The 22756-nt window shown below is 56.7% G+C and overlaps 1 protein-coding gene across 6 annotated transcripts; it reads right to left on the reverse strand.

The window, feature by feature from the left end:
• On the reverse strand, window positions 1-18716 carry KCNH3 (potassium voltage-gated channel subfamily H member 3). Of its 6 annotated transcripts, XR_015163678.1 has the most exons (16): window positions 18585-18716; window positions 16900-17133; window positions 16335-16469; window positions 15138-15271; window positions 14465-14708; window positions 13936-14093; window positions 13643-13850; window positions 9187-9468; window positions 8707-8906; window positions 8070-8319; window positions 4463-4640; window positions 3254-3471; window positions 2226-2557; window positions 1718-1824; window positions 1041-1117; window positions 1-961 (listed from the first exon to the last, which is right to left on the reverse strand). XR_015163678.1 is itself a non-coding variant. In XM_086399565.1 (15 exons), exons 1-15 carry the CDS (start codon window positions 18658-18660, stop codon window positions 392-394), a joined length of 3186 nt encoding a protein of 1061 aa, XP_086255691.1. In that variant the 5' UTR covers window positions 18661-18716; the 3' UTR covers window positions 1-391. The 6 variants fall into 6 exon arrangements, 5 of the variants coding, with proteins under 5 accessions (XP_086255691.1, XP_086255690.1, XP_086255693.1 ...); XM_086399565.1 differs by lacking the exon at window positions 4463-4640 and having other exon boundaries at window positions 1080-1117; XM_086399564.1 differs by lacking the exon at window positions 4463-4640.
• Window positions 18717-22756: the final 4040 nt, after the last annotated feature.

Raw genomic sequence — 22756 nt, forward strand, 5'->3', positions numbered from 1 at the left:
TAGTTTCTTTATTCTCTTTTTAATATAAAAAACATGGTGACAGGTGAGGCAGGGGCACATGCAGGGGATAGCAGAACCCCTCCTGGGCCTCGGGCCACTGCCCCCCAGCCTGCAGAGGGTGACAGGGTGGTCAGAGGAGCAGGCTGAGGGGAGCAAGGGCCCCAGGAGTAGGAGCCCAGAGATTCCTGGGCTGGGGCCTGCCCCTGAAGTTCCCGCCCACCCTGTGAGTCCGGGGCCAGGCGTTCATTTGCTGTCTAGCTCCCTGCCCTGAGTCCGCAGGTAGCACGGAGTCCCCGGTGGGTGGGGGGTGGCTGTCCCCTTCTCCACCCTGAGCTTGGGCAGAGCAGCAGATGGAAGCAGGTCTGGCAACACTGAGTTCTGAGGCTGGTGGTCAGACCCCTGTGCCTTCTTCCTGGGTCCACTGGACTGTACCAGAGCCGTGGCAGCCGATAAGCACCATCTCCAGGCTATGGGGCTCCCAGGGCAAGGCGTGGCCCCCCGAAGCTGGTGGGGGCTCTCCGGTGCTGGCAGCCTCAGCCTGGGTCATGGGCTCCGGGGGCCCAGTCCTAGCCCCTTCCTCGGGAGGCGGTGAGCCAGGGGTGCTGGGCTCAGGGCAGAGTTCTCCTGAGCCTGGGGGCTCCGAGTCAGAGGTGGAGGTCCAAAAAGCAGTGGCTCGAGGCCATGGTGAGCTCTGAGATGCAGGGGGGCCCCAGGGCCAGGGAGCCATGAGGGGAGGGGGCCCTGGACGAGGGTGGGGCCAGGTCCCACTCAAGACAGAGCCAGCTGAGGGCTGTAGGCAGCAGGAGGATGCCCCAGTGTCCACACACAGGGGCTGCAGCAGCCCAGAGGCCCCGGCCGGGCAGGGGCCCTCCCCTCGGGGTGCCAGGACCAGCTGCACAGCCTGGCGAAGGGACTGCAGCCCCTCCCGCATCTGCAGCACCTGCTCAGACAGCTCCATCACCTGCAGGGAGGGTGGGCGTGGTCAGAGTGGAGCCGGGACCTGCCAACAGCAGGCACACCCCACCTGGCCCCTCACCCACCGCCTGCCGAAGCTTGTCCAGCGTGTCTGTGTTCCTCACCTCGCTGGGCCCAAGGGGGACAGTGAGCAGGCCGTTCTCTGTGGACAGTAGGAAGGGGTTACCAGCCAGGGCTGGTCAATGAAGATAGCGCGGGGTCCAGGCCTCTGCCTGGTGAGCACAGACCACACTGGCCTGGCCAGGCCTGCCGCCAGGAGCAGCCATTTGTAACCTTGCCCGAGTTGCTGAATCCAGTGCAAACCGCCAGGGAGCCTCGGGCACACTGACTCGGGCTTCCCCCTTGGGAAGCTGCCTTCGTGATTGTCTCTTGTTCTGTCTTCCAGGCTAGGGGACACTCTGAGGGCTGCCGGGCCTGCCCGGTGGTCATTTTCAACTCTGCTTCCCCAGCCCTGTATCTCCCGCAGTGGGCCAGACACTTCTAAGGGTTTTAACAACATTATCTCATTTAACATGCACAACCACCTTTTTACAGATAGGAAGCTGGCAGCAGAGATCTAAGCTCCATTTCAGCTACCTTCCAACACCAAGGTGCTGGTGTTATCCACCAAACTCCCCCGCCCAAACCATGCAGATGGATGAGGGCAAGAAGGCATCCAAAGTCTGTGCCCTGCCAGTTTCTCAGAGGCCCCCAGGGCAAGGGGCCTGCTCTGCCAGCCTCCCCACGGACTGAGCCCTAGTACCTGGTCCAGGAGAAGGGCTGCTGCTACATTCCGGGCCAGACTGCCTCACACGGAAGGAGAACTTGGGCTGGTCGGAGCCACAGCCGTCCTCAATCCCATCTACGACCCTGCGGACGCAGGCGCCAGGGCAACAAATCAGTCAACAGACAGACACTGCAGTGTTCTGTTTTACAGGACAAGATGCCCCACTGTCCACAGAAGCTACAAGAGCTGGAGCTAGGCCAGGGGCTTGGGGTCCCAAGAGAAGGGTGGAACACATGGTCCCTTTTTCCCTAGGAGCTTGCAGTTTCTAGCTTGAGCGGTATGAAACAGCAAGAGTTCTGAGCAGTGCATGGCCTGAATGGTGGAGTTGGGGCAGGGAGGAGGTGGGGTAGTCAAGGGGGCTTCCTGGAGGAGGCTGAGAGGGGTTAGGATGGAAGGATGGGCATCCAGGGCAGCAGTGTGGCTGGCTGGGGACCCAGCCCTGTCACTAGCTCTGCCTGACTTGAGTGGCCCAGAGCTCGCTCACCTGGGGCTCAGATCTGGGGGCACATTCCATGGCACGGGGGGCAGCCGCAGCCCCTCCAAGCTCCGAGGGTGAGTTGAGGGGCCGGCCTCAGCCTGTAAAGCCCCAGCCCTGCCTGGCCGCCCTCTGCCACCCAGCCGGGACCGGGGCACAGTTCGCCGCGGGGATAGCAGCTTGGCAGCTGAGGACGAGGAGGTGCAGCCAGGGGACAGCAGGGGGCTGGAGGGCTCATCAGCTGGGGCTGGGGAGGCTGCGGGGCCCTGCTCCCCGTCTGTCTCCTTCTCCTCCAGGGTGGACATGAGGGTGTTGTCGCCACTCAGGGAGCTGGTGTCCGCCTGGGGAGAGCAGGGGCAGGGAGTCAGCATGGATAGCACCCCAGTGTCCCACTCACTCCCCCTGCCAGGTCTCACGGTCCTAGAAGCCAGGAGCTGTTTTTGTTAAAACAGATGTGGGTGTCTCCTACCTCCTGAGGAGGAGGCTCAGCAGGGGGAAGGGGTGTTTTCCTGCTGCCATCTCAAAGCCACCAGCCCTGGAGGCGTTCACTGTCCCTCAAAATTCTAGCCAAGCACGGACACGCTGTCTCTCTACTTGGTCTCTGAGGCACACTGAACTGTCCAGGAGGACCCGGTACTAAAAACTGGTTTGGAATTAGTGACATAAGGCAGGCAAACTCAAAAGCCCCCTCAGAGTGGTCCTGGGTCATGGCAGCGCACTTTGCAGAGGTGGCCTGACCTGAGGGCACCGCCCATCCCCTGCACACAGCCTCCTTGTCTGGTACCAGTCGGCTTGGTCAGACTCTCCTGGGCCAGGGAGAGCAGGAGAGGTGGCTGAGCAGGACAGGGCTGGGCTCTAAGGGCTGGTGTGAGGGAGTGAAGGGGCGGGAGAGTGTGGAGCCACCCCCATCATGCATGCAGTGCTCACACCAGGCCATGCGCTCACACCAGGCCATGCACTCACACAGCACCCCCACGGACCCCCTTTCCAACTCCCCAGGCCTCTAGCCCTCCCGCGCACAGACCCAGCGCCCTCACCTCGGCAGGGCCTCCACCAGCACCCAGGTTGTAGCTGAGCTCCCCTCGGAGGCCCCGGCTGAAGCGGGGGGCAAACTCGGGGTACAGTGCCAGGCTCTCATGCAGCCCGGCCAGCTGCAGACACTGTAGGACGCAGTACGTCAGCCCCTTCACATCGGCGTTGGCCTTGACCACCTGCTCACGCCGGGGCAGCTCACAGCCGATCAGGTCTCCCTTCCCTGAGAAGAGCCAGCAGAGGTCAGCAAGCCCTGTCCCTCAGCCACCAGACGGGATGCCTGGGGCCTCTCCAGCCAGGACAGGAGCGGGGGGGCCCAGACGCTGGCCAGCCCCCGCTGTCCGCCTCACTGGCTTCTCAGAACAGCCTGGTGGCCCGGGTGCTCAGTCACCTTTGGGGTCAAAGCACTGTGCTGAAACACCCAAGTTTTAAGTCTAATGGTCTCCAAGTTGCATGTGGATCAGAATCCTCTGGGAAAGTTAAACCTATCAGACTCCCCAGGGAAGGAGCCCCATCACTATGTACAGAATCATAATATCTACTGGAGCCCGCGCAATTGTTTTTAAGCCCTGTGGGTGATTCAGATGGAGCTTGTCTAGGAACCAGTATGTGGAACCAGCAAGTTAGTGCTGTGTGTGTGTTGGGGGGAGGGAGGGTCATGTTATTGCACCGAGCCTTGGTGCCTCTTCTACATGGCAGATCCTGTCCTGAACTGAGTCTGTGGTGCTTTCTTCATCTTACCAGAAGGTGTCAACGGAGGGGTTCCCCACCACCCAAGTGAGACTGCCACCTGGCTGACAGCGATAGTAAAATGGCATCAATTCGAGTCCGCACCCCAATCTCAAGAGATGTTAAATTGCAGGGTGGGAGGGGGGTGTGGGGGGAACATATGACTTAGAATCAATGAAATAGGATGTCTCCAATCAGGGACATGAGGATTAAATGAGTTTGTATAGATAAAGTATTGGTCACATAGATGGTCGGTCAAAGTTCATTTCCTTCCCTTCCCTCTCAACAAGAATCCCCTATAGCTGATTCCCATCAGGGATGGCTGGCCACCGGGGCTTGGGCAGAGCACTCATGGCCCTCACAAGGAAGCTCAGCCCACAGCCAGACATTTCACAAGATTAGACAGCTTTTCCTCATCCTTAAGGAAAAAGATGGCTTGCCGCCACCCCCGCTGTGGGCTGCCTCCCGCTGCCAGCAGAACTCACTGAGCTTAAAGGCCTCCTCTAAATGTTCACGGACTTTTGCTCAAACTTAAGTGTAGAACGCATCATCGTTAAATCTTATTTTCTTGGCTCCCGGCCATCCTTCTGGTTCCTTCTGAGAGCTGTTTGGATCTCAGTGTGATCATCTGATGAATGAGCTCTCTCTCCTCATGTGTGTCATCTGGAAATAGGATAAGGATGTATTTCTTGTTCTCATCCAAGAGGGGAGAGAAAAACAAGAGATAGGACAGGACCAAGGATGGAGTTCCGTGCCACTGGTCTCGGGGACCAGCTTCCAGCTGACCTCAGCCAGAGCTTCCAGCTCAACTCATCAAGGCGTGTGAGGTCCTCCCCACACCACCACTCAGCTCATCTCCCTTTGTCTTGCCTCTGTCCTCCCCCATAACTAACTTTGCATGCTTAGCTGTTAATTTATACACAGGGGTAGAGGCCAGAATTGATACTGCTAGAGATGCGTGAGCCTTAGCTGCCAGGAGCAGGCAGCAAGCACCTGCATGTTCAACTAAGGAGGCAGGTGGGAGATGGGGTGAAGGCAAAGCAGAAAACCAGGCTATCATGAAGGCTAGGGAGCCAGGCGTCCATCAGGGCGTCCAGTGCAGCCAAGTCAACAGAGGAAACCGTTCATCTGGAACATACGGGCAGGGACAGGACGGATCAAAGGTGGCGTACGTCCCAGCGTGGAGAATTCTGGAGGCAAAGGTGGGACGTGGGCAGCGGCCCTCCTTGAGGCTGCCTTCACACCAGATACGGGCATTCTGAGACCCGGCACCTGGCATCAAAGAGGGATTCTTGCAGGACCCATGCCAGCTGCCAGCCACGCTGCTTCCTCAGCTCCAAGCTGAAAGCCATCTGCTTAATAATCCACTGGACAATCTTGCTTTGGAGTGACCAGTTTGCAACTGTCAAAATCTGCTTTTTTGCCTTTCTGATTTATCTCCAGTTCCTCATAATTTCTCCCGGATTGCCAGCCATACATGAGTGGCCATAATTCCATTTGCTCAGGGTCCTGGCATTAACTGCACGTAGGGCCAGAAGCCAAACTTGTGAGCAATGCCTCTCTCGGTTCTCATGGTATTTCTTTCTTCTGTTCCTGTTGGAAGACCATCCTCAGAGACGAGAGGATGGACACACGGTTGCTGCTGGCCATGTGGTTCTCCAGGTGAGTGACAAACTCCAGCCTCTCCAGGCAGCAGCAGCTGTCCCCACAGGGAGTGTGCAAGCACTGCTGCCTGAGGACTGGCTGTGGTCCGGGCACCTTCCATCTGTATGTGAGGCCCTCTGTTCCCCACAGAGACCACAGCGTCCCCACAGCCCTGGAGCCTGCAGCCCCGTGTCGCCCACCACCCTGAAATCGCGCCCTTTTTGCGGGAGGACTCTCCCCAGAGCAGAGCACTTAAGAGCACAACGTCTGAAGCCTGAGGTTGAGTTAGCAGGCCAGGTTCTAGCCCTAGTGGCCTGCCGACTCATTAACTTCTCAGAGTCTCAGTCTCCTTCCATGCAAAACAAGAATAGCAATAGTTTCTCCCGGCTGGGTTTTGTGAGGTTTGCGTGAGTTGAAGCATGTAAGGGCCTGGATGCAGGGCTGGCTCCACTGTAGGACCCCTGGGGCCAGCACTGTTACCACATCCCTTCCACAACTGCAATCTCTCCCTCTTATCTAAGGGACTGATCTAAGGATCAGTCTTTTCTTTTGCCGAGAAGGGAAATGTATTTGGAGCCTGAGCTCTGTTGTCACCCATCTCAATCCCGGGCCTGCTCTAGGAGAGTAGCATCTCCTGTTTTCTAACAAAAATGGCATACACACACATACAGTCGATTAATCTTCGACAAAGGAGGCAAGAATATACAATGGAGAAAAAACAGGCTCTTCAGCAAGTGGTGTGGGAAAGTTGGACAGCTGCATGTAAATCAATGAACTTAGAACACTCCCTCTCACCATACACAAAAATAAACTCAAAGTGGCTCAAAAACATAAGACATGGTACTGTAAAAGCCCTAGAAGAGGACATGGGCAAAACATTCTCTGACATAAATTATACTAGTAATTTTTTAGGTCAATCTCCCAGGGCAATAGAAATAAAAGCAAAAATAAACAGATGGACCTAATCAAATACAAGCTTTTGCACAGCAAAGGAAACCATAAACAAAATGAAAAGACAATCTATGGAATATATTTGGAGAAAATATTTGCAAATGATATGACCAACGAGCTTAATTTCCAAAATATACAAGCAACTCATACAACTCAACAACAACCATAATCACAGCAAAAAACAACCCGATAAAAAAAATGGGCATTAGAACTAAACAGACATTTCTCCAAAGAAAACATACAGATAGGCAACAGGCATATGAAAAGATGCTCAACATCGCTACTTATTAGAGAAATGCAAGCTAAAACTCCAATGAAGTACCACGTCACACTGGTCAGAATGGCCATTATTGAAAAGTCTACAAACAACAAATGCTGGAGAGGGTGTGGAGAAAAGGGAACCCTCCTACACTGTGGGTGGGAATTTGAGTTGATGCTGCCACTATGGAAAACAGCATGGAGATTCCTCAAAAAACTAAAAAGAGAGTTGCCATGTGGTCCAACAATCCCACTCCTGGGCAAATATCCAGACAAAACTCTAGTTCAGAAAAATACAAGCACCCCTATGTTCATAGCATTACTGTTTACAACAGTCAAGACATAGAAACAACCTAGATGTACATTGACCAACACATGGATAAAGAAGAGACGGCACGTATGTATATATGTATATGGGAATACTGCTCGGCCATAAAAAAGAATGAAATAATGCCATTCGCAACAACATGGGTGGAACTAGAGATTATCATACTAAGTGAAGTCAGTCAGAAAGAGAGAGAAATGCCATATGATACCACTTATATGTGGAATCTAAACTATGACACAAATGAACTTATCTACAAAACAGAAACAGACTCACAGACATAGAGAACAGACTTATGGTTGCCAAGGGGGAGGGAAGATAGGGAGGGAGGGAGTGGGAGGTTGGGATCAGCAGATGCAATCTATTATATATAGAATAGATAAACAACAAGGTCCTGCTGTGCAGCGAAGGGAGTATATTCAATATTCTATGATAAACCATAATGGAAAAAAATATTAAAAAGATTGTGTATATATATGTATAACTGAATCACTTTACCATAAAGCAGAAATTAACACATTGTAAATCAACTATACTTCAATAAATTAAAAGAAAAAAAATAGCGTTCATGCCTCCCTTTTTCCTGCCTGAACACTTTCCAGCACTTGCATCTTTAGCATTTGATTTTTCCCCCTTGACAGAAAGTGCTCCCTTCCGTCCTCTCACAGACCAAAGGCTGGCACTTGGCTCTCATCCTGGCCTCCCGAAATCCAGGAGATGAGGTCACTTCTTCGTGTTGCCACCTGGTGGTCACCGGGTCCGCTCTTAGCTTTGCCTAGGGCTCCACGGCTGCTACCGACCCCACCCTGGCTGCTTCTCCCTGGAGGCCTTGCCCACATCTCTCTGCAGAAGGGACCATGGTTCCACCCGCCCCGCTCCCCAGCCCTGGCATCCTCCACTTCGCCCTCACAAACCTAGGATGGCGAGCACAGTTCCGCCCTTGAGCACCTCCATGGAGCCAGAGCAGACGAAGTAGAGGGCCTGGAGGGCGTCGCCCTGGTGGATGAGGTACTCGCCCGGCGTGCAGAAGGCGGGCCGCAAGGCCAGGGACAGCGCCCGCAGGCAGCCCCGGCTGGCCGCCTCGAACAGGGGCAGCTGCAGGACCTCCTTGTGCAGGTGCATGGCGATGTCAGCGCGGAGCTCGTCCGGGAGGCTCTGCAGCAGCTGCGGGTGGCACCAGGTGGGGAAGGTCAGAGTGGAGAATGGGAGCAGCCTCCCGCCAGCCCTTTCCACCCGGAGAGCCTGAGGAGCAAGGGGAGGCGTGGGAGGGACCGGCCTCCCTCTCCTCCAGCAGCCCTGCTTTTCTCCACCAGGCCTTGGGCTTGGACGTCAGTGAGCAGGGCCTGTAGATCTAACGATGGTGGAGAGGGGCCTTCGAGCCGGCTTGGCTGCCTTCTGCTCCTCCCCGCTGTCTCCCCAGGAGAGAGCGGAGGCACGGAGGTCAGAATGCTGCCTCCCTTGCCCTCCAGCCCGGTCCGCGGAATCTTGGGCGGAGCGCACGCTCCTGGAAGGAGCAGAGGCTGGAAGGGCCGGCCCTGGAGGCCTGCGCACCTCTGTGGTGTCGATACCGTTGTTCACCGCCCAGGTCGCCTGGAAGTACTCGAGCATGCGCTGCTTGAGGGGCTTGGGGATGCGGTGGATGCGGATGTAGTCGCGCAGGTCGCGGGTGCGGCTGTGGTACAGAAAGCGGCGGGCGTACATGCGCTGGATGATGGCCGTCACGTTCCCAAACACCACCGCGTGCATCAGGGCTGGGGAGGGGGGCAGAGGGGTCACCTCCAGGACCTGCCCAGCCCGGCCAGCCACGTGCTGGACACACCTGTCCCCGCAGCTCCCACTCCGCCCCCACGCTAGGCGAGGCCCCGGCTGCCGTGTGGCCTCTCCCGGCCCTGGCCTCGGGTTCCCTGTTCCTCTAAGGCAGACGCACCTCGGGGAAGGACCGGGGACCCTGCTGGGCGTGGGGAGGCCGGGGCCCGGCCGAGGTCATGAGTCTGGGACGGGGCCCTGGACCGGAAGCGGGGCAGGCCTCACCGCCGATGAGCATGGTGCAGATGGAGAAGATCTTCTCCGTGTCCGTGTTGGCGGACACGTTGCCGAAGCCCACGCTGGTGAGGCTGCTGAGCGCGAAGTAGAGGGAGGTGATGTAGGCGCTGCGCAGTGAGGGGCCGCCCAGGAGCTCAGGCCCGGTCCTGTTGGCCTCGCCGAAGCTGCTGCTACAGTTGTCACTCTGGCCCGAGCTGTTCCCTGCGGCAGGGCTCCGGCCCACCAGGTAGTAAGGGGTCTCCAGTCGGCGGGCCAGCTCCTGCAGCCAGCCTGGGGAGAGGGCAGGATGGCACTGCTGCACTGCGGCCACCGTGTGCATGCTGCTTCCCCTGGGGTGAGGGGGCACCTGGCTGCAGAGCCACCCTCATGCTTCTTTCCAGGTGTGTCCCTCCTCTGCCAGCCTTGCACACCCCATCCTCCCTTGATCCTCACCAAGACAAGCCCATGAGGATGAGACTGTCATCTCCCCAGACGGTGTCTCTAGGTGCTGAGGCTGCAGTGAGAAGTACTGCACCCTCCTCCCAACGGTGGCACTAAACCCAGGCAGTGAGCCCAGCTGGAGGGGGCACAGGGGCTGGTGGGCTCGCTGTACCAGCCCCAGCCTCACTCCCAGGCCCCCCTCCTCTGCCTGATCCTCCTAGACTCTTCTCACTTTTTCTCTGAGCTCCGGAAAGCCATCCTCCATTCAGTCCCATCCTGCCCCACAACCACACATGCCACCCAACCTCGTGCACATGTTCTCCGGCACGGCAACACGGATGTGTGCCTATACCCCATTGAGGCTATAGTTGTGCTCCACGCAGTCAAGAGGACAAGGACACACACGTGTGAGCACAGTTCCAGGAGCACAGCCATGCCTGTGCACACTTGGGAGAGAGACGAGGACACACAGGTGCTTGCACACTGACAGCCAGGTAGGAGAGGGACACACCTGCATGGACATGAGCACACAGGTAAGTGAACACAGAGGCTCTGCACACACACAGACACAGGCCAGCCAGGGACACTGGGAGGACAATGAAGATCGCTCCAGTCTCCCCATCAACCCCACATTCTCTGGTCAGACTTTAGAGGGGGTGGGACTGCGTACTGGGGTCTCTCAGGAGCCCACAGCTGCCGAAAGTCACTCAGTCCACCTGGAGGGATGTGGGAATTCTAAGGTGTTAGATGAAGGTCCCCAGGGTCCACAGAGGCCCCAAGAGTCCTGGCAGAGGTGGGGGCCACGGAAAGCCAGGGAGAGAGGGAAGCTCTAGCACAGGGGTCCAGAGGGTGGGCTCAGGATCACAGGCTGCGGTTGGACCCACCTTTCCACACACCCCTCCCCAGACCCCTAATCCACACTCACCCTAACAGCACACACACAGCCCCCTGTGGTCCTCACACCCCTCCTCTCACCCCCAGCCCTTCATTCAGGAACCTCACACATGTGCCAGGAGCCAGGTGAACCCCAGGAGCTTCCTGCAGGGGAAAAATGTACCCAGCACCTGAGGGCCCTGGGGTGGGGCTCAAATCCATATGCTATGGGCCAGAGTTAGACGACTTCCTGAAAGAGGGGGCACTGGTGCTTGGTCTCAGAGGATGGGTGGTTTTGAGATAAAGAAACTGAGAGGGGCTCATTCCTGATCTAGGGAAAGGCCTGGACTAACCTAGAACTGGCAGCAAGTATAGGCAAGTAGCTTAGCTAGAATGTGGGGTCCACGCTGGGGAGCAAGCTCCAGGCTGAGGAGTTGGGGGTATATGTGAAATCCTGAGCCAAGGCGAGGACTCGCCCTCCTGTTACTTGAGATGTGAGAACACAGGGAAGTGCACAGAGCTCTTCAGTCGTTATTTAGGTGGGCCGCTGAGGTGAAGCCAGTTGCTGGGGGAGAGGGAGGGGGCTGGAGGCAGGAGAAGGAGCAGGATGAAGGGAGGAGCCCCTCCTCACGTAGTCTTGGTCCTGGGGCGTCCACAGCCTCTGATGCTGGTGGTGGGATACTGCCTCTGCTCGTGAAGGGTCAACTGCAGAGGCTGTTCTGGAGGCTGATGTCCCCAAACGACCTCCCTCAGTATTTAGCACCAACTTTTGAAAATCCAGCCCATCTCCACTGGGCTAATGGGACTCTGGGGTCGGAACTCTGTGTCCACACCCGGGGCAGTGCAGCTGCCCAGAACCAAGGCAAGGAGGCCAAGGGAAGGCACCTCCCACCAGACAGAGCTGGGCCAGGAGGGGGTGCCACTCTCCCCAACAGACATCCCTGCCTGGGTGGATTTCAGCAGGTCTGGGTGCAGCTCCCACCCAGTTAAGGGTAGTTTCCCTGGAGAAGGAAGGGGCAGATGAAATTGTGAAGGACTTGGAAACTCCCCTAGAGTGAACTAGTGTGTGTGTTAGTCGCTCAGTCATGTCCGACTCTTTGTGACCCCACAGACTGTAGCCTGCCAGGCTTCTCTGTCCATGGGATTCTCCAGGCAAGAATACTGGAGTGGGTTGCCATTCCCTTCTCCAGAGGATTCCTGACCCAGGGATCAAACCCGGGTCCCCTGAACTTCAGGCAAATTCTTTACTGTTTGAGCTACAGGGACGTTCCTAATGTGAACTAGTACCAGCCCCAAACAGAAAAACCCTCTGGAACTTAGGGTTCAAGTTATGATCTGCAAAACAGTCAGACAGCCCCCTACAACCCCCATGCTCTCCATGGAGGGGCTCAGAGCTCCTCTGGGAGCCAAAGGTGCTCTTCATGTCATCTCAGCAAGCCCTGTGAGGTGGTCAGAATGGAGAATTCACGTGGACGCAAGACTCAGGCGTCTGGATCCTGCTGAGGAAGGCAACTGACCCCAGGGATTTGCAGGAGTCTCAAGAGACTTGGGTTCAATCCTTGGGTGGGGAAGATCCCTTGGAGTAGGAAATGGCAACCCACTCCAGTATTCTTGACTGGAGAATTTCACCGACAGAGGAGCCTGGTGGGCTAAAGTCCATGGGGTCACAAAGAGTCAGACACAACTGAGCGCTAATGCACACACACACGACTTTGGGGTCAGGGCTTTGCGTCACCATTACCTATCTCCCAATCCTCTGACCTCAGAGCTGCCTCCACCACAGCCTCCCTCTGGGAAGGGCAGGTGCCAAGGAGCTGACACTGTCTGGAACATTCTGGTTCCTGTGCTCAGCAACTAGAGCTTTGGGGAATATCCAAGTGGGCCTCTGGGCTACACACCAGTCTCCGTGGGCTTTGTGAACGGGGGAGGATTCGCAGAAGTCTCCTCGTCCCCGGGCACTGATCAGAGCACGTGTCTAAAGCCAACCTGGACTCCGGGTGACTGACCCCACCAAGGAGCAGGTAGTCATAGGGGGGCGTCCGAGCAGCTGGCCTCTTGCCCACTGACTGGAAACCGGGGCTAAAGGCCAGTTACCAGGAAGTTGCCAGAGGGCTGGAGGGCGTGGGCGGAAGAAGGTGTGTTCAATTTTGGAACAGAATGGTTTGGAGAGAGGACGGAAGCTGAGATGTTCACGCAGTGGTGCCAGTGGAGTCGCCCAGGGAGAGCAAGGTGGGGGAGGAGGGGTCTGAGGAAAGCCCGGGGCAGGAGGAGGCCTCATCCTGGGGCAGAGAGGTGGCTGGCAGGGTCAGGTGCTCTGGGGACTTCAAGGGGATAAGGGTTTGGTCCCAGAAGGTCACTGTGACCTGCAGGGTGACATTTTGGGTTGAGCAGTGGGGGTGGAAGCCCTCCTGGCAGGAGTTAAGTCGTGAGTGGGAGGTAAGCAGAGGGAGGAGCTGTGAGCGTGGAGGTGAAATGAAGGAGAGTGAAGACACTGGTGGGGCGCAGGGAACGGCTGCTTTTCAGGCAGGGGGAGGCTGACACGGATGAGAGAACGTGCTGCCGGAGGCAAAAAGAGCGGGGAAGGGGCCTTAGGAGCCAAGGTGGTGGAGAATGAGCTTCCAAGAGATTGGTGGGAAAGTGCCAGGCATGTGAGGAGCCCCTGATCATGGGAGACCATGGGAGACCATGGGAGACCATGGGAGAGAGGTCTCCTGAGAGGGGTGGGCTTCCCAGGTGGGCAGGGAACAGAAGCAAGTGCCACAGGCTTGACCACGAGGAGGCCACGATGGGTGAACAGCCTCTCCCAGGCAGCCTACCAGGCTTTTTCCACAATAAGGGGCTGCTGGAGAGTGGGCCTGCCTTGAGGGGGAGGCTCTGTCACACTCCCCTCTGCACACACACACCAGCCCCCGTCTCCCCCTCACAAACACACACATACTCGCACACACGCCCCAGACACACAGCTGTGAGCATGTACACACGCAGGCTTGCACACATCTCTCTGACACCTTGTATCAGCTCACAGATATCCCCTGACACACACTTGAACTCACATTTCCCTGACACACACACCCTTGAGTGAACAGATTCCTTGGGCACATGTACATACACACACACACACACACACACACATGCAAGCAGCCTCCAGTACCAATCTCAGGCAGCTCCGAGGCGCTGCTCTCAATTTCCCGCTGGCCAATGTAGAACCAGACGCAGGCCACCCAGTGGGCGAGCAGGGCGAACACGGCCATGAGCAGGGTCAGCACCACGGCGCTGTACTGCGAGTAGCGGTCCAGCCGGGGGAGCAGGCGAAGCAGCCGCAGGAGTCGCACTGTCTTCAGCAGGTGCGCCCCGAAGTACTGCAGTGGGGGGAGGCGGGGCAGTCACCCCAGGGCTGGCCTGGCCCGTCCCGCCCCCGAGCCCGCCCAGCCCGACTGCACTGACCACATTGACCTTGAAGGCGTGCAGCAGGTCAAAGGGCAGCGCTGCAATGACATCCAACAGGAACCACGTGGTAACGTAGTGGAGGCAAATGGACTTGGGGGCAAACACCACCTGGCCTGACTTGGACACGAATGTGGTACGGAAATTCAGCACAATGTCTGTGGGAAGTCAGGGCGGGACTCAGCGTGGGTTGGGGAGAAGCCACACTTTTTTGGGCCCCTGGCTCAGTATGTGACACTGGCCTGGGCCCTTCATATGCATCGTCTTAGTTTTCACAGTAACTGCAAAGGGTAGGTACTGTTATGCCTATTTGATGATGGGAGAAACAGGCTTGGAGAGGCTATGACTAGGTCGCGGTCAAGTGACCCATTAGCAGTGGGGACATATGGACCCGTGGTCCTATTTCAAAGGCCACGGGTCATAAACAAAGGGAGGGCCAGGGGGACAGCAGGGGGCAGTGGAAGCCATGCAGACTATCCCCACCAAAGCCCGGGGGTCGCCAGGGGTGGGACGCACAGAGTGCACATACCGAGAATGAAGAGGACCTCCACGGCCAGGTCGCAGACACTGGGGGGGCCACGGGCGGCACTGGGCTCCCGGGCTGTGCTCACGCACACGCTGTAGGGCACGGTGACAGCCACGTAGAGGGTGGCCAGCAGGATGAAGCCATCCCAAGTGGCCCTCAGCGCCCCACAGTGCAGCAGGATGAAGGGCGACTTCCGGATGGCGGCTACCTTGTACTCAGGCAGATTTGGCTTCTCCCCAAACACCCCCTAATGAGAGGCAGGGCAGGGCCAGGCAGGGAGGACAGTAAATTGGCACAGGCTGAGTTTGGATAGAGTCTGGCCTCCTTTCTCTCCCTGCATTCTCAAAACCACCTCTGGCACAGGTTTTAGAGCCCACTGGTTATAGATCAGAAGACTGAGCATTGGGGAGCTCCAGTGACTCAGCCAAGGTCACACAGCTGCTTAGCAGAGGAGCCAACACTGAGCCAAGGGCCATCTGACTCCAGGGTCCAAACTCCTCCTTTTACCTTTGACAACTCAGGCAGGTGACACTCTCGCCACAACTCCCGAAATGCTAGTGGAGCCTGAGTGGCCCCCTGAGCAGTCTCTCTGTGGTCGGCTCCGTTCCCCTTCTCCATCTCCTCAGCCTGCCCCCCCAGGGCCCCCCTCCCACACACACCCTAGCGCACAGTCCACCTTATTGAGCTTGTGCTTGCCCTTGGGCTGCTTCTGCAGGTGCCCAGACAGGTGGTAGAGCACAGCCCGGCTCCGTCGCCGGTTGGCATTGAAACCTTTGGATCCAGCCCGGCCATATCGGCGTCGGCCACCACCTGCGAAAGAACAAGGGCTGGAGAGAAGGGCGGGGGGGGCGCACACACTTAACCCTGGGGTGTGGGGGTAGACACCTGGTGCTGGCCCAGGGACTGGCTCATTGACTAGTTAGACTATTCAGAGCTGGGGCTCCAGCGTTTCTCACTTCCTAGAGTCATTTGCCAACAACCCCAGCAACGAGCAGTGCTGAGGGTGCATATGGACCCTCCTCCCAGTGCCTTCTTCTAGGAGGGGGACCAGGGCAAGGCAGGAGAGGATCTCCACTAGGAAAGGCCTGAGAGAGGAGTGGGGAGATGGTTCCCAGAGCGGAGGAGTGCTGAGCTAGCAGGAGGCCAAGGGGCAGAGTTGCTGCAACCCTTAGCTGGGGGATGGGAAGAGTATCCCAGCATTAGCAAATGGCAAAGAGGCCTTGTGGCAGCTTCCGTTAACAGCTCTGTGAGCTGTCCAAAGGGCACTCCCAAGCCCTAAGAGGATGCAAGAGGGGAAAGACCACAAGGACTTAAAGGAGGGTTTTGGCTAGGGCTCCCCAGACAGGTTTGTATGAAGAAAAGGAACCAGGTGGGCCTCACTAATCAGTGGGAAAATGGTACTTCATGGACACTAGTGGAATGTGTTTTTTTCCGTTTCTTAGTAAAGTTGACGTCAAAACTCCAGCTTTTGGGACTTCCCTGGTGGTCCAATGGTTAAGACCGCCTTCTAATGCAAAGGGTGTGGGTTCGATCCCTGGTCAGGGAGCTAAGATCCCATGTGCTTGACAGCCAAAAAACCAAAACATCAAACAGAAGCAATGTTTAACAAACTCAATAAAGACTTTAAAGATGGTCCGAACCCAAAAAATCTTAAAAAAAACCCCAACAACTCCAACTGTGTCTCAGCAAGCTTTCCTACCTGGGCCTGCAGAGATGAGAGAGCCACAGGCTTCTTAGCCAGCAGAGCAGGAGTCAGTCAGTGCGGGTAGGGTGGGGGGCCCTCAAGCCCACGCTGGGTACCATGGCCCCACCCAGGCTGAGGTACCCAACACCCCAGGCAGAGCAGCCAGATCAGTGGCCCCTGGGCACCCACCTGACTCCTTCCAGCTGTCAGGCCCCCCTCGGTTCTTGGTTTCACTGATGTCCTTGTGAGAGACCAGGAAGAGGGCCACCTCCCCTTTCTCATTCTTTATGGGTATCACATCCAGGAGACACCAGAACGGGAGCCCTGGGCATGAAGACACAGCTCAGCTCCCATTTTCTGTGCTGCCCAAGATGACAGAGGGGCCATTGACACCCCTTAGTTAAGGCACAAGCCAGCTCCACTTAGGACACTCAGGCTCGATCGAGCAGGGAGAGGAAGGGCAAGGGAGAGCAGAGTGGACATTCAGACATGTGTGTTCAGAGATCTGTCCTGCTAAGTAAGATGGGCAAATTCTTCTGCTGGGGGCGGGGGGAAATCCAAGATGGGAAATAGAGGACTGATTGAGATTGCGGTGAGGACCCAAGAAGGTTGAGAAAAAGGAGATGGGAATGTGGGAAGATGGGATGAGATGGGGAGATGAAGATGGGAATGGAAAGGAGGGACTGTGGATGGGGTGGGTACCAGGCTGGGTGAGACCGAGAAAGTAAGGCAGGCTGGCCAGACGGCCCCTCACCACTCTTCCGGTACAGGATCAGCTCAGCCTTGAACTCCTTGTGCTCATCCAGGGCCTTGCGGATCTGTTGGCGGACGAGCTCACTTGTGTCTGGCCCATAGAGGAAGGAGCAGGCGCAGCCCCGCTGCATGACCTCGGCCCGGGAGAAACCCGTGAGGTCACAGAAGCCATCAGAGCAGTAGACCACGGGGAAGAGCCCCGCCACCTGGGCATTGCCCAGCACGAAGTTACTATCTGCAAGAGAGCACCTCTCAGAGCGGGTGTGTGGTGAAGGGACACGAGGTCTACTGCCTTCCTTTAACACTGCCTGCCATCAAAGGGGGGGTGTGACAATCTTGGGACTCCTGCCTGTGAGTGTTTGGGCTGGGGGGCTGGGGGAGGGTTAGGACAGGAGCTGTTCATGAACTGGAGTTAGGATGTCGCCTGTGTGTCAGTACCCTGCAAGGACCCATTCTTAGCATCGTGTGTAAGTGTATTTGAGAATCGGCATACCTGAGCCCTGAGGCTGGTGAACGCAGCCCTGTGTGGGTGCTCTGCTCTCTGGAGTGTGAGCTGACCAGCCAGGGGTAAGGAGTGGGACTGGGGATGTCTGCAGGAGAACTGCAGGACCAGTTCTAGGACCGCCTCAGCCCCACCCCAGCCTCGGCCAGGTTCCCTCACCTGCCAGGTGCTCAGGTGGACCATTTGGCTCCTCCCACTGAGCCTCGCTGGGAAAGGCGATTCAAGCCATCATCTATTCTGCACTCTGCCTGAGCCCCAGCTGCCTGACCTGGCTCGGGAGTTAGTGAATGTGATCCACAATGGGGGTGTAAGGACGGTAGCTGAGCTCTGGCAGCCTGGAGCCAGGAACGTATTGGGGGGTGGGGGGCACTGAATCAGCAGGCTACGGGAGCCAAGTGCAGGCAAAGCAGAGGGAGAAGCCTGAAGGGGTCCTCAGAGAGGGGCTTCCACCCTCTATGAGGAGCCAGAGACTGAGGTAGAGAGCTGGGAAGCCCCACTGCGGGGTGGTGGTGGGGGGGTGGTGGTGGGGGGGTGGGTGGGTGGCGGTAGTTTGAGGGAGGAGGAGAAGGAAGGGAGCTTTCACGACTTTCCAGGGTTCAGAGCCATAGAAAACCATAATTCAGAACTCTGGTTGCCTTCTCCAAACTTCCCCAGTCTTGGTGGGAGTCCCCAAACCTGTCTATTTGGGGATAGACGGGCTCAGTGGGTTTAGGCAGTGAGGTGAGCTTGAACCAACAGTGCTCTCCGGAGACCGGTTTACTCTATCCTGGTTTGCAAACCTCTTTTCTACAGCAGTTTTTTAAGCCTCTGGGCTGTCTCTTGACGCTTCCTTGCCTCACTCCCCAACCTGCCAGTTCGAGGGTAGTCGATGGGACAGCGCCAGACGCAGGGATGGGATAGATTAGATTAAGTAGCTCCGGGTTCTCTCCCCCAGGCACAGAGAGCATGCCCGGCTCCCAGACTGAGAGTTCTAGTCATTTCGCCTGGCCTGGGGCAGCGTTGACTTTGAATTTTTCAGAAACGGCATCTGAAAGGAGACGGTGGTCCCAGCTTAAAGTGGGGCTCGGGGAAGGGAAGGCGAGAGCAGGAGGGCTCCAGTCTGAGATGTCAGGGTACTGGACTAGAGGGAACCCTGGCTAGGGACAGCTGGTCCGGGAGATAGTGGGACGAGGGTCGGGACTCACGCGTGCCGTCGAAGCGCGTGGCGATGGTGTCCAGGAAGGTGTTCTGCGGCGCCAGGAGTCCCCGCATGGCCGGCATCTTAGGCGGCCAAGGCCGCCCGCCCCATCCCTCCGGGGCGCGGGAGCTCAGCGCCGGGGGAGGGCGCCCAAGTCGGCCGCCCCCCACCGGGCCCCGCGCCCCCTAGCGCAGCCGTCGGGGGGCGATGCCCACCCCGGGCTCGCAGGTCCTGCCAGCCGCCCGCGCGCAAGGGGGCGTCCCCGCCGTCGGGGCCCGGAGCATGGCGCGCTGCTCCTCGCGCCCTGGCAGCCCACGAATCCTGGACTCGCGGCTCCGCTCGCACTGTGCTCTCGGCACCTTCCGCTCGCGGCGGCTGCAGCAGGAGCTCCCGTTTCGGCTGCGGGTCGGCTCCCTCTCGGGCTCCGCTCCGCACCGGATCCCCGCAGCTCCCTCCGTCTGTCGGGGAGAAGCGGCAGCCTCCCTCCTTCCCTCCTGCGCCCGCCGCCAGCACCGGGGTAACCATGGAGACGGGGCACACCCAGGCAGGGCCGCCTCCTTAAAGGGACAGGCCTCCCGCCGAGGGATCCCCCTCCCCTCGGGACCTCGTGGGGGCCTGGGAGGCGGCGCCCTCCCTCCCTCCCCGCGCCAAGCGGGCCGCCCGGGCCACCCGAAGCCGCCCCGCCCGCCCTTCGGAGAACGACGGGCAAGCGCCTGGTCCCGCTCGGGCTGACTGAGCCGCAGGGGCGAGGCGTCTTTCTCTGCAGCAAGGGGGTGCTCAGAGAGCCTGGCAGCCTCTCCTCCCCCGGAGGGACCTGGGGAGAGCTCAGGCGGGGGCTGAGCGGGGGTTGCTTGTTTTAGAAGATGCTTTTCCCTTAGGAAAAATGTAACGGGAAAGGGGGCTGGGCCAGCAGGCGGAGGTGGTGAAGACCGGTGGTTGGCGGAAGCTGTGGGGCAGGGGAAGTCTGAAAGGAGATTTGGTGGAGGGGGTCTAAACACAGCTTCTGGGCATCCGAGTCTTTCTTAGCCTCTACTTTACCCTCCGGGGAATGGATCAATCCTTCACTAAGTGCATCTCAGCCTGAAGCGGCGGCTGACTGGAGCTGTCAGGGAATTGGAGGGTGGGCAGTCCTGGAAATAAGATTTAGACGCTTTTAGTGTGTGATCGGGAGGTGGAGGTGGTAGGGAGTGGAAAACAGGTGTGTGGGAATGGGGGCGCCCCAGAACCTTTGTCTTGCCCCTACATTTCTTTCGGTCACCCTTTGTCGCTTCCAGGCTGCGATGAAGGGCCAGGTTGCAAATACAGGTACGGTAGCCGTCAGAAGCTGGGGGAAACTTCCTAGTCCTGTGTTAGTGGTCTTTGCGAGCGGGGAGTGAGAGAACCGTGTCTCCTCTGCCCCAGAGCCTTCAGTCCTAGAGCCCTAGGCTCTGCGCTGAAGCGGGTGCCGGTGGTTGAGGGACCCTCCCATCCAGCGAGGGGGTGGGAGGAGAGGCCGACCATGGGCGGTGCGCAGCCCGGCCCCGGGCCGCAGTCTCTCGCCGGCCTCCCGCGCTGCGTCGGTCCCCCCAGGCTTGCGCTGCCAGCGCCGCTCCTCCTCCCTCCCACGATTTGCCAGCGAGCGCGGCTACCGCCCGCGCCCAGAGGAACCGCCGGGGCCAAAACAGCAATTTGTTCCCGAACGAGTGATGCGGAAGGCTTAGCACCCCCCCCCAACCCCCCGCCGCCCCGCCAAGGAGACATAACCAGAGTCATCAGCATCGGAAAGACAGTGTCTCCCGCTCCACCCACCCCTCATCTGCGACAAGGGCCGAAGCCCCTGGCACCTGTATTAAAATGAGCTGGTGCTAGGGGAGGAACAGGAGGAATTTGTCTCCCCTAGTCCTCTGAATTCTGGAATCCTGCTCCCAGGAAGAGCGACCCTAAGGAGTCTGCAGATCTTGCTCCTGACTCCCGCCCTCCCACCCTCTCACCTGTGTCCAGGATTGCACAGTAATTCCTCCCCCGTGGCTCATCTTTGCCCCTCCGGGCCTGTTCAAGCTGTACTGCTAAGGAGGGGGTGCAATTTACCAACTGTCTCACTTTGAAAGGATGAGGAGTATGGTTGATAGCACCTAACTTGAGAGCCAGGCTACTTACCTAGGTTTGAATATAGTGCTGCCACTTGCTGTTGTGATTTTCCTTGCGTGACTCAATTTTCTCCTCTGTGAAGTGGGGACAGTAACTACCGCAGAGAGTTGTTAGGAAAATTAAGAGAGTAAAGGATCCAGACAGTTGTGGGTGACAGTTGCATCATGTAAGTATTATCTGATTTTGAATCTTATAGGAGCCGTGTGACTTATGCAGAATAGATGATACTCACACTCCATCTCACAGATGAGTAAAGAGGCAGCGATAGAGACTTGCTTTGGTTTGGTTTACTGCTAAGGTTCCAACCCTGACACTCTCCTAACCCGAGGTGCAGAGTCCACCTCACTCCAGTATAGCCGTCTCCCACTCTGAGGACCCAGAAACAGCCCCAGGCTAGCTGTGTGGCACTCACAAGGACTGGTCATCTGGGGTTGTGCATCAGATCCAGATGGCCCTTGAGTCACCTGTGTGAGCCCAGGTGTTCACGACATTCAGTCTTCAAGCTCATAATCCTGGGCTGATTTTAAAATGAAGCCAAACCAGACTCTGTGGGTCAGGGCAAGTCGGCGGTAGATGGAACGTGTGGGCGCTCCACACAGTACCTGTGTGTACTATTACAGCGCCTGACATCAACTTTGTGCCAAAGCACTGTGCTGAGTGATTTACTTGGATTATCCTGTTAATCTTTATCATAATTCTGTGAAATAGTTGCAGTTATAATTGACAATTTACAGATGGAAAGCATTAAGGCAAAGTGGTTAAATATTTTGTCTCAGATGCACTGTCTCCTCCAGCAGCTCCAGGCACAATGCCTCTGATATCGCTTTGGTGCCCTGGTTGGTCCCAATTTCCAGAGGAAAACATACTAACATAAATTGAACATATGATCACTCTTATCTCAGAATGAAACAGCCATGTTTGGAGCTTTAAACTGCTTCCGCCATTGCCCATCATAGAATTTGTGTGGACATGTATGGGATAGAGATGTGGCCACCAACCCTTTCCATTTGTGTTCAGCAACCCCATGGACTGTAGCACATCAGGCTTCCCTGTCCTTCACCATCTCCTGGAGCTTGCTCAAACTGTGTCCACTGAGTTAGTGATGCCATCCAAACATCTCATCCTCTCTTGTCCCCTTTTCCTCCTGCCGTCAATCTTTCCCAGCATCAGGATCTTTTCCAATGAGTCGCCTCTTCGCATCAGGCGGCCAAAGTATTGGAACTTCAGCTTCATCATCAACCCTTCCAATGAATATTCAGGGTTGATTTCCTTTGTGATTGACTGGTTTGATCTTCTTGCAGTCCAAGGGACTCTCAAAAGTCTTCTCCAACACCACAGTTCAAAAGCATCGATTCTTCAGCACTCAGCCTTCTTTATGGTACAACTCTCACATCCATATATGACTATTGGAAAAACCATAGCTTTGACTAGATGGACCTTTGTTGGCAAAGTGAGGTCTCTGCTTTTTAATACACTGTCTAGTTTTGTCATAGCTTTTCTTCCAAGGAGCAAGCATCTTTTAATTTTATGGCTGCACTCACCATCTGCAGTATTTTGGAGCCCAAGAAAATAAAGTCTGTCACTGTTTCCATTATTTCCCCATCTATTTGCCTTGAAGTGATGGGACTGGATGCCATGATCTTAGTTTTCTGAATGTTGAGCTTTAAGCCAACTTTTTCACTCTCCTCTTTCACTTTCATCAAGAGGCTCTTTAGTTCCTCTTCACTTTCTGCCATAAGGGTGGTATCATCTGCTTATCTGAGGTTATTGATATTTCTCCCAGCAATCTTGATTCCAGCTCTTGTATCATCCAGTCCAGCATTTTGCTCAATGTATTCTGCATATAAGTTAAATAAGCAGGGTGACAATATGCAGCCTTGATGTACTCCTTTCCCAATTTTCCCAGTCCATTGTTCTACGTCTGGTTCTAACTGTTGCTTCTTTACCTGCATACAGGTTTCTCAGGAGGCAGGTAAGGTGGTCTGTTATTCCAATCTCTTGAAGAAATTTCCACAGTTTGTTGTGATCCACACAGCCAAAGGCTTTATTTAG

Source organism: Bos grunniens, chromosome 5 (genome assembly GCF_055505025.1).
Source record: "Bos grunniens cultivar Pamir isolate PY7600 chromosome 5, Bosgru_T2T1.0, whole genome shotgun sequence".
In the NCBI taxonomy this organism is placed as follows: Eukaryota; Metazoa; Chordata; class Mammalia; order Artiodactyla; family Bovidae; genus Bos; species Bos grunniens.